This window comes from Lathamus discolor, chromosome 6 (assembly GCF_037157495.1).
Source record: "Lathamus discolor isolate bLatDis1 chromosome 6, bLatDis1.hap1, whole genome shotgun sequence".
Taxonomy (NCBI): Eukaryota; Metazoa; Chordata; class Aves; order Psittaciformes; family Psittacidae; genus Lathamus; species Lathamus discolor.
In genome coordinates this window covers 81392448-81407200 of record NC_088889.1, presented here as the reverse complement: position 1 = coordinate 81407200, position 14753 = coordinate 81392448, and the positions used below count along the sequence as shown (strand labels likewise).

The 14753-nt window shown below is 43.3% G+C and overlaps 2 protein-coding genes across 6 annotated transcripts in view; one reads left to right on the top strand and one right to left on the bottom strand.

Moving 5' to 3' along the window:
- Positions 1-9879, bottom strand: part of MPV17L (MPV17 mitochondrial inner membrane protein like) — a 218884-nt gene extending 209005 nt beyond the window's left edge. Inside the window, exons 1-4 of one of the 4 annotated variants that reach the window (XM_065684167.1) lie at positions 9485-9879; positions 7385-7455; positions 5851-5880; positions 1765-5687 (exon numbers count right to left, since the gene is read on the bottom strand). In XM_065684167.1, coding sequence (XP_065540239.1) covers positions 5508-5687; positions 5851-5880; positions 7385-7455; positions 9485-9794 — 591 coding nt within the window. In that variant the 5' untranslated portion in view covers positions 9795-9879 and the 3' untranslated portion in view covers positions 1765-5507. Of the gene's footprint in view, positions 1-1764; positions 5688-5850; positions 5881-7384; positions 7456-9484 lie in introns of those variants that run through there. The other 3 variants (XM_065684168.1, XM_065684169.1, XM_065684166.1) reach the window with 3 other exon arrangements.
- A 1528-nt stretch (positions 9880-11407) lies between these two features.
- Positions 11408-14753, top strand: part of PDXDC1 (pyridoxal dependent decarboxylase domain containing 1) — a 28930-nt gene continuing 25584 nt past the window's right edge. Inside the window, exon 1 of one of the 2 annotated variants that reach the window (XM_065684158.1) lies at positions 11408-11534. In XM_065684158.1, the coding sequence (XP_065540230.1) occupies positions 11514-11534 (21 nt within the window). In that variant the 5' untranslated portion in view covers positions 11408-11513. The remainder of the gene's footprint in view (positions 11535-14753) is intronic. The other variant, XM_065684159.1, reaches the window with a different exon arrangement.

The following is a 14753-nucleotide window of genomic DNA, read 5'->3' as shown; positions in this document are numbered from 1 at the left end:
TCTTGACAGTGTAAAATGGAGAAGGGTGACTGCATCAAGATCCCATATTTAAGGTCTTCTGGCAGAGGGGAGCATTTGCATAGATGTCTCATGGACTCTGACCTCCTGTCCTTTTTTCCTGTTGTTTTACAGCCCCCCTTCACAGCTGGCTTTCTCTGAACACAGGAAACAAAAAGGCTCATCCTTCAGTTTCTGAAGTTCTCTCATACTCGCTGTTCCAGCAGAGCTGTCCTTGACGACGTCTTTTCTGAACATACGCCACACCTCATTAGTTTTTTCTGGTGCTGAGACTTCTTTCAGCACAGGTAACTGTAATTGTTACTAGCACTGCATAAAGGAGAATGATGCATTTTACTACACTCTTTGCAATGAAGTCTGCTTTTCTACCTGGATACATGGTGCAAGCATTTTGGGCACTGCCACATTAAATTAACAAACTGCAGAAAAAGGAAGGCAGTGTTTGTTAGGGTGGATGATGTTGAAGAGTATATGCAACACTCACAGATAAGTAATCTACACTCCTCCTTCTTCTTTAAAATGGAGTACAGTAACTTTAACATCATTGTGGACTGGCAACTGAATGTGAACTCTCAGCACAACTTTGAAATTGAGGAAGCACATGCCTGGCTGCTTAAGCATAGGAATATTAAGCAGAAATAGAAGTATTATCTGTGTGAGGCATATGTGAAATGGTCACTAGGCTTAAATCCTTACAGCACTGCTGTCTACATTTCAAATTAGAGGTTGCACAGCAAAAAAAAGAGTTCACTAGAGTTTGGAGAATGATTTCACAAGACATAAAGGCAGTACAGTTTATCCAAGAAATAAACAAAAACTGTAAGAGTTTACCGCTACATGCATACAGGGCTTTGCCTGCTGTACCAACTCTTTAAATCTTGTCAGAAAGGCAGTAACAATGTATTACGATATTAAGGCTAGACTGATTTAGATAGGTGATAAAATTTAATAAAAATACATTAATAATTTCTTAGAGATGTAGACGATCCTCCATTATTTGTAGTCTCTGGGTACCTTTCTAAAGATAGCACAAGATTCAACATCACTGATCTCATGTGGGAAAAGCTCTTTGCTTTTCATTATGCAGGGATTCAGACTGAATGATTTTTTTTTGTCCCTGTTGACCATAAAGTCTATGCAGCAGAATTTTTCAGTTTGAAACCTTTCCATAAAGCTTTCTCCTCATTCTAGATATACAAAAAGTTACAGCAGGGAATTGAGGTGGTGTGTCTCTTCCAGTTGTGGAATACTCCACAACTTCAGCCTCCAATCTTCTGAACCATTTCCTTCCCAAAAGTATTCCACATAAACTACACTGAGAGTAGCCCTTCAGTAAGGACTCCATGGCTAACCTCAGTTCTGTTTAAAAGCTTTTTATGTCTTTTCCCTACCTGAATTCCTCTGCTCCTTCTGTAAATGTACTAATTATCTAAACAGATTATTATGTAACATTTTGACCTCTTTTTAATAAAGGAAAAATTAAGTCCACTGGCTTCAGCATAAAGCTTTGAAAGATGGGAATTCTGTTCAGAATTTGTTCAGAAGTAGCAGATTACTTAATGCATGTAACAAACCTTTAGAGGGAGTGAATAATCCCCCCTTATCTTTTACTCTGCCGCTGTGTTAAGATCTATGGCATCAAATTGAGCTTTCTGCTGCATGTGGTCCACGAAGGTCCCATGAGAACTTTGCATAAGACCTGGCTTTGTTTATACATACATTAGTTAAAGACAGACGGAGCCGAAGAACAGCATTTAATGTTTATTAAGCCTTTGCAAAAACACAGACACTTTTCAGTCAACTTGAAATTAATTATTTTAGTCAAATTCAAGTATTTCTTGCACATCTCACTGGACCGGCACTAGCAGTAGAGGCAGCAGCACGAGCACAGAGCACTGGCACTTAAAGCACAGAATCAGAGGCTGAGGCTGCGTAGATTTCAAAGGCTGTGCTATACAGAGAACATGCCAGATAGGGTAACAAACTATAGGCAGTTTCACCTTCGCTCCATTATGAAACTGGTTATTTTATGTGGTGTTACTGGATGGTTGTTTCTAGTGTGAAAAAGACAGAGGCCTTCTGGTGAGTTTTCTAAGCCTAGAAGGATGTATTTTGCATACTAGTAAGCACAGGAGGTTCATTTGCATAAAAGATATGCAGTAGAAAAATACATTTTTAAATTCTCATTTTATCAAATTCAGACTACATCTCCATATCTATGCAGAATAACACAAAGCTGGAACAGCACCCGATAGAAGTATCTTCTCATCTCATTTGCTCTTAGAGAGGATCCATGACATTGTCACCTGAATGCATGCCTAGCAGCCATTGGCAGCGTGTCCCCTCCTTCCTGAGCACCTACAGGCTGTGTAATTCTGTTCATCTTTCTGGTTATGGAAATCTGCTGGCAATAAGATCAGTGCAATTCCTTGAAATTGTCATAAAGCCCTCATGACTGCTTTTGGAAGGGAGTGGAGAGACAATTAGGACAAGTCTCACCCATTTTTTCTTTTTTTCAAAAAATAACTGAATTACCAGAAGAATCAAACAAAAGTTTATACACATGTATCAAATAGGGTTGGACTACATGACCTGGACTGGACACCCAGATGTCCTTTCCAACCTCCACCATTTGTTATCCTCTGAAATTGATCTGAACAAAAAATACTCTCAAGAAATAATAAAGTCTTTAACAAGTAAGGGGTGAGGTCCTCGGACTATAGTGACAGGGGAAGAGAATCTTTAGAAGGTGCATTAGTGTGCACTGAGAATTTGTCCCAAAACAGCTTCATGTTTTGTATTCTGTAGGTCTGAAATATTCGTACAACCAATCAGTGCCTTCAATTAAAGGGAAAAAAAAACACTGATTTTTTAATATGAAAAGGGACATGGGTTACCGAACTGTCAAACCCCTTCACATGAGAAACAAGGGAATGAAAGGATTATGCAGAATCTAAAGTTCACTGAAATGTAGGAGCCACAGGCTTCCATTACATGAAAGAAGTGTACTTCAGAACATGGAGAGAAACCCTGAAGCCCACAGTCAGAGAAACTTGAAGACAAAGCAGGATTTAGCTCAAATTCTCAAGCAAAAAGCTAGCAGCATAAAAGCATACGGCAATAAAACACAGCTTGTATAAGCTTCTAAGCCGTTCAAAATAAAAGATGGATCTTCCATTCATTACATACTCCTGCTGAAGAAAAGCATCAGCATTATACAGATCATGAGAACAATTTTAAATTTTTTATTCACATGGGGATTAAGTTTTACCAATGACACTCATGCAGAAGTATTTTTTGCACTGAGTTTCAGCAGAACATCACATACTGCTTACAGCAAACCAACACCTTTCTGCTATTTCACTCTCCATAAAATGTTGTTCTTTTCCTTTTCTCCAAGCAAATTCTATTCATCATTAAACACTTAAGGCACAAACAGAAAAATAAATAGTATCTGTAAAAAACAAGTCAAATGCTTAATGAGCACACCCCATCTGAAACTTCAAAGTTTCACTGAATAGAAAATACCAACACAAAAAAACACTACTGAAATTGCTTCTTTATCCTGAGGACTTTATACACACAAAAAAAATTTAACAACTTTAGCTGTCTAAATCATCTATTTGCTCATCTTTCATTTTAAAATAGATAGATAAAATGCAGTTAGTTCCTCTGTGGATTTCTACTCCTACTGGGATGTCCAGCATAAGGACTACCCAGTTCACACAATTCATGCAGCAACACAAAGTTGCTCCCACAGGGACATGTAAGATAGACACCAAACAGGGGAATGCAACTCACCAATTATGAGCACCTACAATGAAGCTATCTACGTAGCAGCCAGTCTTTTGAGACTGTCTGTTATCAATGAGAAGAAATAGATCCCTACTGTGCACAATTCACTGTACCCTAAAACAGATGTCTCCAACTGTCTATATTCCTCCACTGACTATAAACAGAGCTTAAACTGATTAGCCAAGTTGCGAAGCCCATACTACAGATATCAGAAGTCAATTAAAATTAATTCCACCTTAAGACTGTATGCAGGTGTCCTCTTCCAAGTCTGCCTGTGCAGCTGAAGATGGAACTGCAGTGACTTGTCTAAGTAGTACAGCTGTTGGCCAAAGGAATGTCTGTTTATAGCCTAAGCAGGCTCTGGTTTATTGTTTAGACAAGACCAAGGAATTCAGACATTCCTCAAAGTAGTTTATTATTATTGTAGCAAAGATGCTTGGGTCTTCTTACAATCATCATCAAGATGGGTTAAATCAGGTATTGTTTCAAGCTTACTATTTAGTAACTTCAAGGCATAAAATCCCATTCTAAATAAACCAAGGGCTCCTTTACTGGTCTGATTTCAACTTCCTGCAATTACAGACATTTGCACAGTACCTGTTCTGAGATACAGAGGCACATTTAGAAAACACCAAAGAGCACACCTGTATCCAGACCTGATCCCCTGTTGACAAAGCAGATCTGTAAATAATTTTACCATCTCCTATGTATAGTTACGCAGTGTCTTTTAAGAACACGAATGTTTAAAAGCTGTTTCAAGAAGTTCCTTACATATAGCTGGATTGTTTTGAGATGGATTCTGGCATTCACATTACCTCTCTTCCCAGGCTCTTTTTCTTCAAAATCTTAATTATATTTTCAACATAATGAAGTAGGAGGAAAGAGTCAGAATGTCAAGACTCCCATGTACTCTTCAGTACTTTGACCCTTGAGGGGCAAAGGAAGAAGCCGTTGACACATATAACAAAAGCTCACTGCAGTGTTTCATTGGGTTCTATCACGCAGGAGCTGCTTATGACTGATTCTTCCCCCAAGTGTCCATACGCAGCATCCACCCCAAAGAACTCTGATTGAAGTTATTTATCTTTATTCTCACAGTTAAGATAAAAGATACGCAAATATATTTCAGGTTTGTACATTCTATGAAATAATTATTTTCTATCTGTAGAATAAAGCAAGCTTGCCCCTACAGAAAAGTGGTCCCTGAAAAACACAGCACTTCTGTTTTCTCTGGATTAAACAGATTCAGTGACACTTTTTAGATAAGAAAGCCACTAAATTTTGTTCTGCAAAAGCAATCTGGCACTGATAACAATTATTAAGTCCAGTAATTGATGATTTCACATTCTATTCCTCTTTTTCTAGCAATTACAAGTTGCTTGCAAGTTTAATTAGTTAGTATTTCTCCCCAGTGAGTAGGTCCAACATGATGTGCAAATGCTTACATTGCCCTGTAAGGCATTTGTTCCCAGAAGAGATGGGCTGGCAGCATGAAAATAATTAAATGCCAATATACAGTTGGCCTCTTTTATGAAAAATAAACAGGCACAAAGACAAACTGTTCCAGTGCTTTCACTAACCAACAAATGTTGAGATGACTGGTTATTTTAAACACAGCAAGGAGGCTGCAGTGCAGTTTACAGACTTTCATAAACTCAGTTTAACAGTTTAGACTGTGTTTGTAACTAAAGTTCTTATTTCTCTGATGAATCTTCATCTGCATTAACCTCCTCTCTTTTGAGCCACATAAGTGCTGACTTTGCTGTGCCATCTCCACTCTGTTGGGAAAAGCAAATGAAGGCAGCCCAGACAAAACCACAGAGCCCAGTATAAGCTGTTCGCAGGTAAACAGGCACAAAAATGAAGTTTGACAGCTGCATTGGAAGGAGAGAGAGCTTAGTTAGTGCTCCAGGCATGGTCAGGTCTTATACCTACACACCCAGCAACTCCACTGACTTCTCGCTGGGCTAGATATGCTATGACCATATCAGAACAGGTTTTATAAGAAGGAAAGGCTGAGTTACCCTAAAGACTCACCTGCACGAAAGGCCAGTACATCAGTCCCGTCTGAAATGAAAATGAATCATTTGTTATTCTTACAGAGTTCAACAACAAAGATTCATTTTTTTCTTATCACATTTAGAAAAGACTGAAACATACCTGAGTAAAGTTAATAAAACATGTTCAATTTTAAATTAAGTTGGTTAACTTTGAGGTTGAAATATTAAGTTTCTAATAATCTTCATAAGACTCTATGCTAGGAGTTTCCAAACACATTATTCTAACTAATTTTAAATATGAAACTCTAAGCACAGTTAAGTCTTCGCAGCCACCTGACACCAGATACATAAGCTCCTTTACCAGATGGGTGAACAAATGTTTAAATACGCAAACGTTTCAGCCATGAATGAAAAATACCACAGAACGCTACTTCACACTTGCAATTCTCCTTCCAGTTACTCATATATGTAAGGCTTTTTTGGAAAACCCAGTGGAAAATTTTCTCATAGAACAGTAGGCTAATAGAAACCTTATGGTTTGATAGCATATAGCAGGCACTGGTTTTAGAATCATCCTCCACAGGAATAAAAATAATCCTTTTCTACCCATATAAGTCCACAGTGTGAGGAGAAATTCACACTGCATCACAGTTTTTCCTTCTATAACTTTTTTTTTTTTTTTGCTAATCTATCATTTTCTTACACCTGAGAAATCTTTAAAATTCTTAATCTGCCAAGCTCTGAAGTAGCACAGATAATTTCTTCTTGTGTATGCAGAAAAGCAAACCAAATCCAGCTATTCATACCGAAGTCATCTTAAAACAAGAGTATTGTGTTTTTGAAAGTGATAAGACTGTCACTGAAATGTACAGGCTGAAAATGATTCCTAAAAAAGATGTCTCTATAATTAGTGATTTTAACAGGTGTCCCTGTAAGATTTGTCAACGACAGGACTGTAGTGACAGGACAAGGGGTAACAGGTGAAAACTTAAACAGGGAAAGTTTAGATTGGATATAAGGAGGAAATTCTTTCCTGTTAGCGTGGTAAGACACTGGAATCGGTTGCCCAGGGAGGTTGTGAGTGCTCCATCCCTGGCGGTGTTCAAGGCCAGGTTGGATGAAGCCTTGGGTGGGATGGTTTAGTGTGAGGTGTCCCTGCCCATGGCAGGGGGGTTGGAACTAGATGATCTTGAGGTCCTTTCCAACCCTAACTATTCTATGATTCTATGATTCTATGACATTACTAACTAAACAGATGGAGATACTTCTTAAGATAAAAGGTAGTACAATCTTAATCAGCATTGTACTGTAGGGCTCTAACTCAGAGTTGGGTGCAAGTGTTATGTACATAAATATTGTACATTTTTTAAATGGCATCATTTCACCCAGCTGGCAGCAGTACCTGCTCCAGACCACCCTGCCTTCACAAGACTGCTGGTACCTAAAGCCTCCTACACATAATCAAATAATGCAGTGAGAGAAAGCTGTTGGAGGAATGAGTATTTCAAATATTTGATCTGGTAATACTCTTGTTTTGCTTAGCTGTGAGATAAGTGAACTGCTTGCCTCACCTTATATGTATTCCAAAATTTCTTTCTACAGTCTGAAAATATGTCCTCTTTCTTCTGAAGGATGCTCATACCTGGTGGCAAAATATTTACCATGATCAGAAAAATGTAAAAATTAAGTGTTCACTTTTTACAATGATATCCCAAACTCTTCTCAGAATATGTTACAATAGCTTTAGAAAGAAAAGATACCATTCCAGCTACCTAACAGTGCTACGTCAGAGCTCCTCAGCTGCTGACTTGGCTCTCAATGTTGGCACAGTAAATCACCAGGAATATACTGTACAGGTGGTGTATCACATCTGTTCCACTGCCACATAATTCACCAGTGGTATAGAGTGGAACAGGCATGACGGAACCTTTTACACCCTCGAGATAGAGAAAATAAGACATTCTGTTCCCTATGGAATTGTCAAGAGTGGCTCAGATCCTCAAAGGAGTTTAGGTGCCTACAGACTACTGAAGGCAGTGGAGAAGGGCACCTGATTTTTATTTTCCTTTTTAATTTCAGCCATAATCATTATTTTTTTTTCCTTCACAAATAATTGTATCAAATCCAAATTCTAGTACTGACAAGCAGAACAGTTTCAAACCTAATTGTTTAGCTCTCCACACACAATGCTGCAAAGTTTTAAATAAATTCTAGTTCATCCAATCTCCTCATGATTCCAATAAAACCCACCTTCAAACCAGGCTCCCACCATTCCACCCAAGATCAAGAGAAAAGCAGTATGACTTAAAATTACACATTACACACATGCAAACCAGAAACAAACTGAGTGAACTCCCATCACATGAAATATTATTTAAAAAGTTTATTATTTTGAGCCCTTTAAACAGTATTTCATGTGTCTCGTGTGATGAGAATCTTTAGGTGTCAAATGAAGACTGCATCTTCCTAAGGGATGAGGCAGCTTTTTAAAGATCACTCACCCTAACTAGAAGACATATTTTGCAAAGGTATTAGAAAATATGCTTTTAGCAAATCTAAATAAAATCTAATAAAATCAAAAGCACATAAGAAGGGGCCCAAAGTTGCTTAGTCCAACTCAGGCATCCTTCTAGGTATTTGCATGCCATAAGGTGATTGGTATTTCTCAATCAAACATTATTTTGGAATCACACAATTCTGCTACCCTATTCAGGGATATTTACCGTCCCTTTCACGATCCTTCAGACCCTGCTGGTCCTTGGGCAACTCTTTGCTTACATTCTGATACAAGCAAATAGGATTTTGAGAGTATCTGGTGTCCTCTTCCTTCCTTTCTTTTCAATCACAAACTGAATTATTTCCCTGTCAGGGTCATAAAATGCAGATGTCACAATGCCAGGCAAAAAGAGCACACATCTTGCTCTTCTTCCACATGCCATTTAAGTTAAATGACAGCCTTGTTTTACACTAATCTCACCTATTATTCTTCTTATTCCATCATGGTTATTTTTTAAATAAACACTCAAGTGTATTCGTACTCAATGGTTTTTAAGATCATTCAGTACTAGTATGCTGTATTTCTACGTACTCTTAAAGGAGAAGGTAGTACAATTTGCTGAACTGTAGCATTTCCTGACATTTATAGCTGTTTGTGTTTAGGAAAAGAGAGAGCCGATATGGAGAACCGAGCAGAGCAATTCAAGCAGACAAGGATGGAATAATCCTTTTCAGATGCTTTTAATTCTTTGTCACTAACAGCTGCAGGGCCCAACTAAGCCCAGCGTAGGGCTTTCCTTGGCACTGCACTCGGTGCCTAAAGCTCTGCGTGTTGGGCTGTTCTGTACACAACCAGGGCAGAGCTACCGGCGCCTGCGGATGCCGACCGTCTCCTAGCTCCGAGCTCTGCTCCGCCTGCGGCGTCTCCCGAGCTCCGGCAGGGCTGCACAGCAGAACAGGCAGCTCGCTGCCCAAGCACCGCGCAGCTCCGCACCGGCGGCTCTGCGGCTGCGGGAGAAGAGCCGCAGCGATCACCGCCCGGAGGGTAGGGGGGCACCCGGGCAGCCCGGGGTGCACAGCCCCGCTTTCGGCAGGCGCTCTTCCCCGGCGTGCGGACGCCCGGTTCTCCGCCCGCCGCCCCGAAATGGCGGTGCCCGGGCGGTGGCACCACTCACCCGTGTAAAAGGCGAGGACAGCGACGGGGGCGCCGAGGAGCTGGTCGCAGAGCACCTTGCCGAGAACGGCGGCGGGGCGGCGGCCGGGCAGCGCCCGCTCCAGCGCCCGCAGCCAGACGTAGCTGAAGTTGCCGTGGAAGGCGAGAGCCACCAGCGCCACTCGCCGCGTCTGTGCCCAGTCGGGCGGCTGCCCCCGCCGCCGCCACAGCTGCTGGGCCGCATCGCCGGCCGCGAAGAGCCCGCCGTACAACAGCACGTTGCAGAGCCAGGGGAAGCGCCGCACCCCGCCTCGCAGCAGCGCCCCGGCCATCGCCTGCCGCCTCTTCCGCCCGCCACCGCCTCCTCCGCCTCCTCTTGGGTCCGCCCGCCCTCACTGCGGTCCGCGCGGCCCCTCGGGGCTTCCCGCCCGGGTGCCACCGCAGCCGGGCCTGCCCCTGCAAGGAAGGGCGGTGGGACCAGCGATCGGGCTCCCCGCGCCGGTCGCCGATGGGCTCGTGGGTGGCCGCAAGGTGCCCGGGCTCCGGTTCGTGGTCTTAAGCGACCGCGTTCACGCAGAAGTAGGTTACTGTGTCTTGTTTGGTCTAGGTCGCACTATGGATGTACCGCACAGTATTGCTGCAATGATAAAGAAACCAGTGAAAACTAGGCGCTGTTCTCTTATTGTCTGTTTAATTATCTCCTTGTCGCTTGCTTACGTGAGCACGTTATGGGGTTTTCTTTTAAAATTTGCCGTTGTTTCAGTCTGGTTTCTGCTGCCTGATTGCGCGGGGCTGGTGCGCACCAGAGCACCTGGGCGGTTGCCCTCTGCTCTTGGGCCATGTGAGGAGAAAAGCCAGCAGCGATGTATGTTTTATTCGAGACTCGTGTACGCAGCTTTACACTCATGGAACCTTTGCGAAGGAGCAGATCTGACGTCCAGGCAGCGAGCTCACTGCTGGGAGCCGGTGTCCTGCGGGGCAGCTCTCGAACACAGGAGCGGGGCGGGAGCTCCCGGTGCTAGCGGCGGGCTCTGGTCTGGCTCGGAGACCCACCTCGTGGTACAAGGTGTCAGTTCACTCCGTGTCCCGATAGCAACTGGGATGAATGCGCCGGAAGCCATCGTGAAGCTTTCCAGGGATGGCTATAAATAGGCACGGATGGCTTGCAGATTGAAAAACGTTTTAATCGCAAGGTAGAGCTAAGTGAGCTGCCCGGTGCTAGAGAGACCCGCGCCAGCCACTTCGTTGTCCTCACACACAGACATGGCCAGACGGGAAATAGCCTCCGCGGTAGTCACAGCATCGTCTACGTTGGAAAAGACCTTTAAGATCAAGTCCCAACCACTCACATCTGACACCTGCAAGTGGGGCTATTAAGTAACAGAAATGGCTTTCGGAGGAAGAGGAATGTGCATCAGCGAGTAACCACAGCTGGCAGGACCAACAGGAACGCTCTCGACAGCGGGGTTTGGCTGGGGTCTCCCCGCGGACCCGTGCGTGCACGAAGGCTTTGGCGCCGCCGTAACGAACCCCGTAGGCCAAGGGGACGGCCCCGGGGTGACAGCCGAGAGATCTATGAATGCGGGAGCCCTCCGGGGTACCCGGGGACCGAACCTCGACAAGCCGGCAGCGCCCCACACACCTCCCACCACCCTGGTGTGCTCCACGGCGGAGCCGTGCGAATCGCGCTCACTGCGCATGCGCTAATACCTGTCACCCCGCGGTCGTGCTGCGGGACTGTTCCACCAGCTGCAGCGGGGGGACCGGGAGGTGACGGGTGGTGAGCGTAACGGAGGGAGCGGGCTGCTCTCTCCGGCCCGTGCCGTCACGGCGCGGCATTACCACTCTTTCTGCAGTACCACTGCCTCGCATTCCCCCCGCCCGTGTATGCGGTGGTTTCGGCCGCGGGGCGGGCTTGTCGCCGTTCCCTAGGTGAGCGCGTTCTCGCCCCGCCTGCTGCGGCCTCGTCAGCGCTGCCAGCGTGGAGCCGGCTGGTGCTGAGGCGGAAGTGCCTGGCGGGGAGGTGGCGCGCATCGGAGAGTCCGCCGGTTATGGACGCTTCTCTGGAGAAGGTCTGCGGGGCGCGCCGGTGCCAGCTGGACGGGAAGGGGCGGCGGGGGCCAGGGCACCTGCGTGCGGAGGCGCGCTGAGGCGCGACGGGCCCCGGGGGCGAGCGGGCCCTGGCAGTCGCCTCGCTGCGGGGCGGTGGGGCCGCGACCGGGGCTGAGGGGAGTGAGCCGGGGCTGGGGCAGCGCTCCCCCGGCCCCTCGGCTGCGGCGGCGTCGCGGCTCCGCCGGGGCTGGGGCTGCTGGACCCGGAGGGCTGTGCCCGCCCTGTGTCACGCAGCCCACGAGCGAGCCCTGTCCCATGGCCATCGGCGCCTGTGTGAGCGCCGTGTTTGCGTGTCCTGGGTCTGTAAAAAGTGTGCAGAACTGTCAGGAAATGCTTTAGGAGCTGTTTTTTTTACTTGTTTCCTGGGAATGCCAGCCTGCAGCAGGACAGTAGAATCTTGGTTTACTTCCCACACACACACAATTTTATACTGGTGGTGTTTGCTGCCCTGTGTTTGCTCTCTTCTGTCCAACGCACTGTACAAAGCAAATACTGATTCTGTAATACCGTAAGTGACTGACAAAACTTGTATTGCCTTTGTCACTGTGAGTCAGTCAGAACCCAGTAAGGTAATCCGGGATATGCCACACTTCTGCTGGCTTCTGTGGCGCCTGCTTGCTTCAGAAGACCTGCCCTGGAAGGTGGGGATGGAATGGCTGCTCGTGCATAGCTTATCATCCTTGTTGTGTGTCTTCGAGGATAGTATGCATTTGAAATAATTTATACTTTATGTACTTCCTTCCTCAGCATCACTTACTATACACAGCATATTCAATTTTGTCTAGTCTTTGGAATGCCTAGGAAAGGTTGAATAGGATGTGTTCCGGTAAAATGAATAGTTAGGAAATTCAGGAAGTATCTTCCTGATGTGGTTACTGAATTGGTAGCCAAATGGTTTGATATACAATCCACATGAAGAATACAGTGTTAAAGAGTATTTGGTAGCATTTAAAAGCTCAAGTGCTTTACTAGTGCTGGCAAAAGTTACAGTGGCTACTGCTTGTTCTGAAAACTTTTCATTACTTAAGTAAAACTTGAATGAATATGCTAGTTTGAAATACAGTTTTCATCAACAAGACTCAAGCAGACTAATGGTACAATATGCAGTGATTAAAAGAAAGCACATTAGCACAGGGCAAGTGTTTGTCCTACAGTAATGACAAAGCCCTTAAACTTTGTTTGACAGGGTCATCATAAGCAATAAAAATGCCATATAAGAATTAAATACCTTAATTTCTTAACAGAATAAAAGTCTTGAGTTTTGGTTGCTTGTATCCTTGATGTAAGGAATAGTCTATAATGGTGAGGGCCCTGCAAAAACTCGCATGTCTGATTTTTCAGTATATGCAAATAAATATGAATAGTTATCACTTGTTTTACTTCCTCCGTTGTTTATCATGGCTTTTTTCCACGTGTATGCTGAAAGCTGTACTTCTCTGTGTAATAACATGCCACAATACAGTAAGGAGTTAGTGCTCTCCTGAAATAGTCTTTGGTTAAGATTGTTGTCAGTCTGTACAATCTGCACGTTATTTAGTCAGGAGCATGATATGGAAGAAGTCTTCTCCCTAAATGAATTTGAAATTAATCCAAATCGGGGTATGTTTCTTCTCAGAGAAAGTGTGTCCCCGTATTTTGGGCTTATTTATGCATTATCATAATACATCTGAGACTGTCTTCTGTTTGAATCATGGCTTCTCTCCTTCTTATGTACTTAGCACTGACATCCCAATAAGCTACATGTGTAAGTACTTTTTAACTTGGATTAAAACTTGACAAAATATTGAATTTTTTGTTACAAAGAAGGCGTTTTGGTAGAATTACCCAATTAGCTGATACTGAATTACTACAGTTGTTAGGTCTTGCAAATGGAAAAAGGTTTTTTCTTTTTTTAGCAGATGAGAAATTTCCTGAGAACTGGAAACATTGCATGACAGGATCACAAGCAAAACCACTGTAGAATCTGGTGCATACTAACAATCTCGTAGTTTGATTTTGCAAATTATCTTTGAGGTATCAGACAAATGTTTTGGTTTTGTTTTGTTGTTTTGTTTTTTAATGTATTTATATCGTATGTCATATGTGATAGAATGAATTTTATCTGAAACCCAGAAATCTTTTTTTTTGAGTGAACTTCAAATTTAAGTTCTTTGGGAAGCCTGTGTCAAATTTCAGAAGTTTGTCTAACAGATCTGTGATCTGCCTTCCTCCCTTTATTATATTTTGATAAAAGTGACCCATCTTCTGAGAGATTTAAGTTTCAAGTTAGGTAACTTTGAGTATGGTAAAACAGGGCAAATTCCTTCCTTGTAACTTCTTGCAGTCTCTAGAGCAATGTTCTCCCTAAACCCAAAGAAACTGTTTTGGTTTCTTGCTCAGTCTTTTGTTACTGACAGCAACATCCTGGTAGCTTTGTGGAAAACTCGTGACAACAGACCTGTATGAAAATCCTGCTGCACATCACAGGGAAGTGATAAAGAAAGATTAAAAGAGCAAATACCCATAAGCAGAAGCTTTGTGGTAATACAGTGCCATTTTCATTCTAACAGTCATGAAGTGGCTACTTTTTTATTTGTTATCCAAAACTTTTCTTTGCCTGGAGAATAAATACACAAATTCTTTTGGCTAAAGAATACTGCTATTGTTTGAAAGTAATTTACTGTTGAGAACAGGATTTGGTTTTTTGATGGTAAAGCTTTCTTCTAGTTAAATGTAATATTGTAGTGGGAAAATGAGGCATACTCCTCATGAAATACATAATGAGTTGTACCTGTGACTTTGCACACATAGAATAATTTCTGTAGACAGTTTAAAAATTATTCCTTTCTTATATTAGGAATGCAGCCTACAGAAATGCAAAATCAGGATTGTAAACCAGTGGTACATGAAGTAACACTCTCCTTTTTGAATCCGTGATAAATGTTCAGTCTTATCGCAACTGGAGAGCAGCCAGGTTGCCAAGGTGTGACATGCTGCCTATAAAATCAGAAACGGTTTAGAGTTCAAAGTGCTTGAAAAAATAGTAACAGATTAATTACAAAATAAGGGAGTAACCACAAACCAAACCTATCACGAGTTAATCTGAGTGAATAAGGTTAACACATTTTTAAGGCAACAAATGATAAAAGTCAAAGTAGGGTAGTGAACATCAGGGTCTTTGGAGGTCTTAAGGAAGCAGG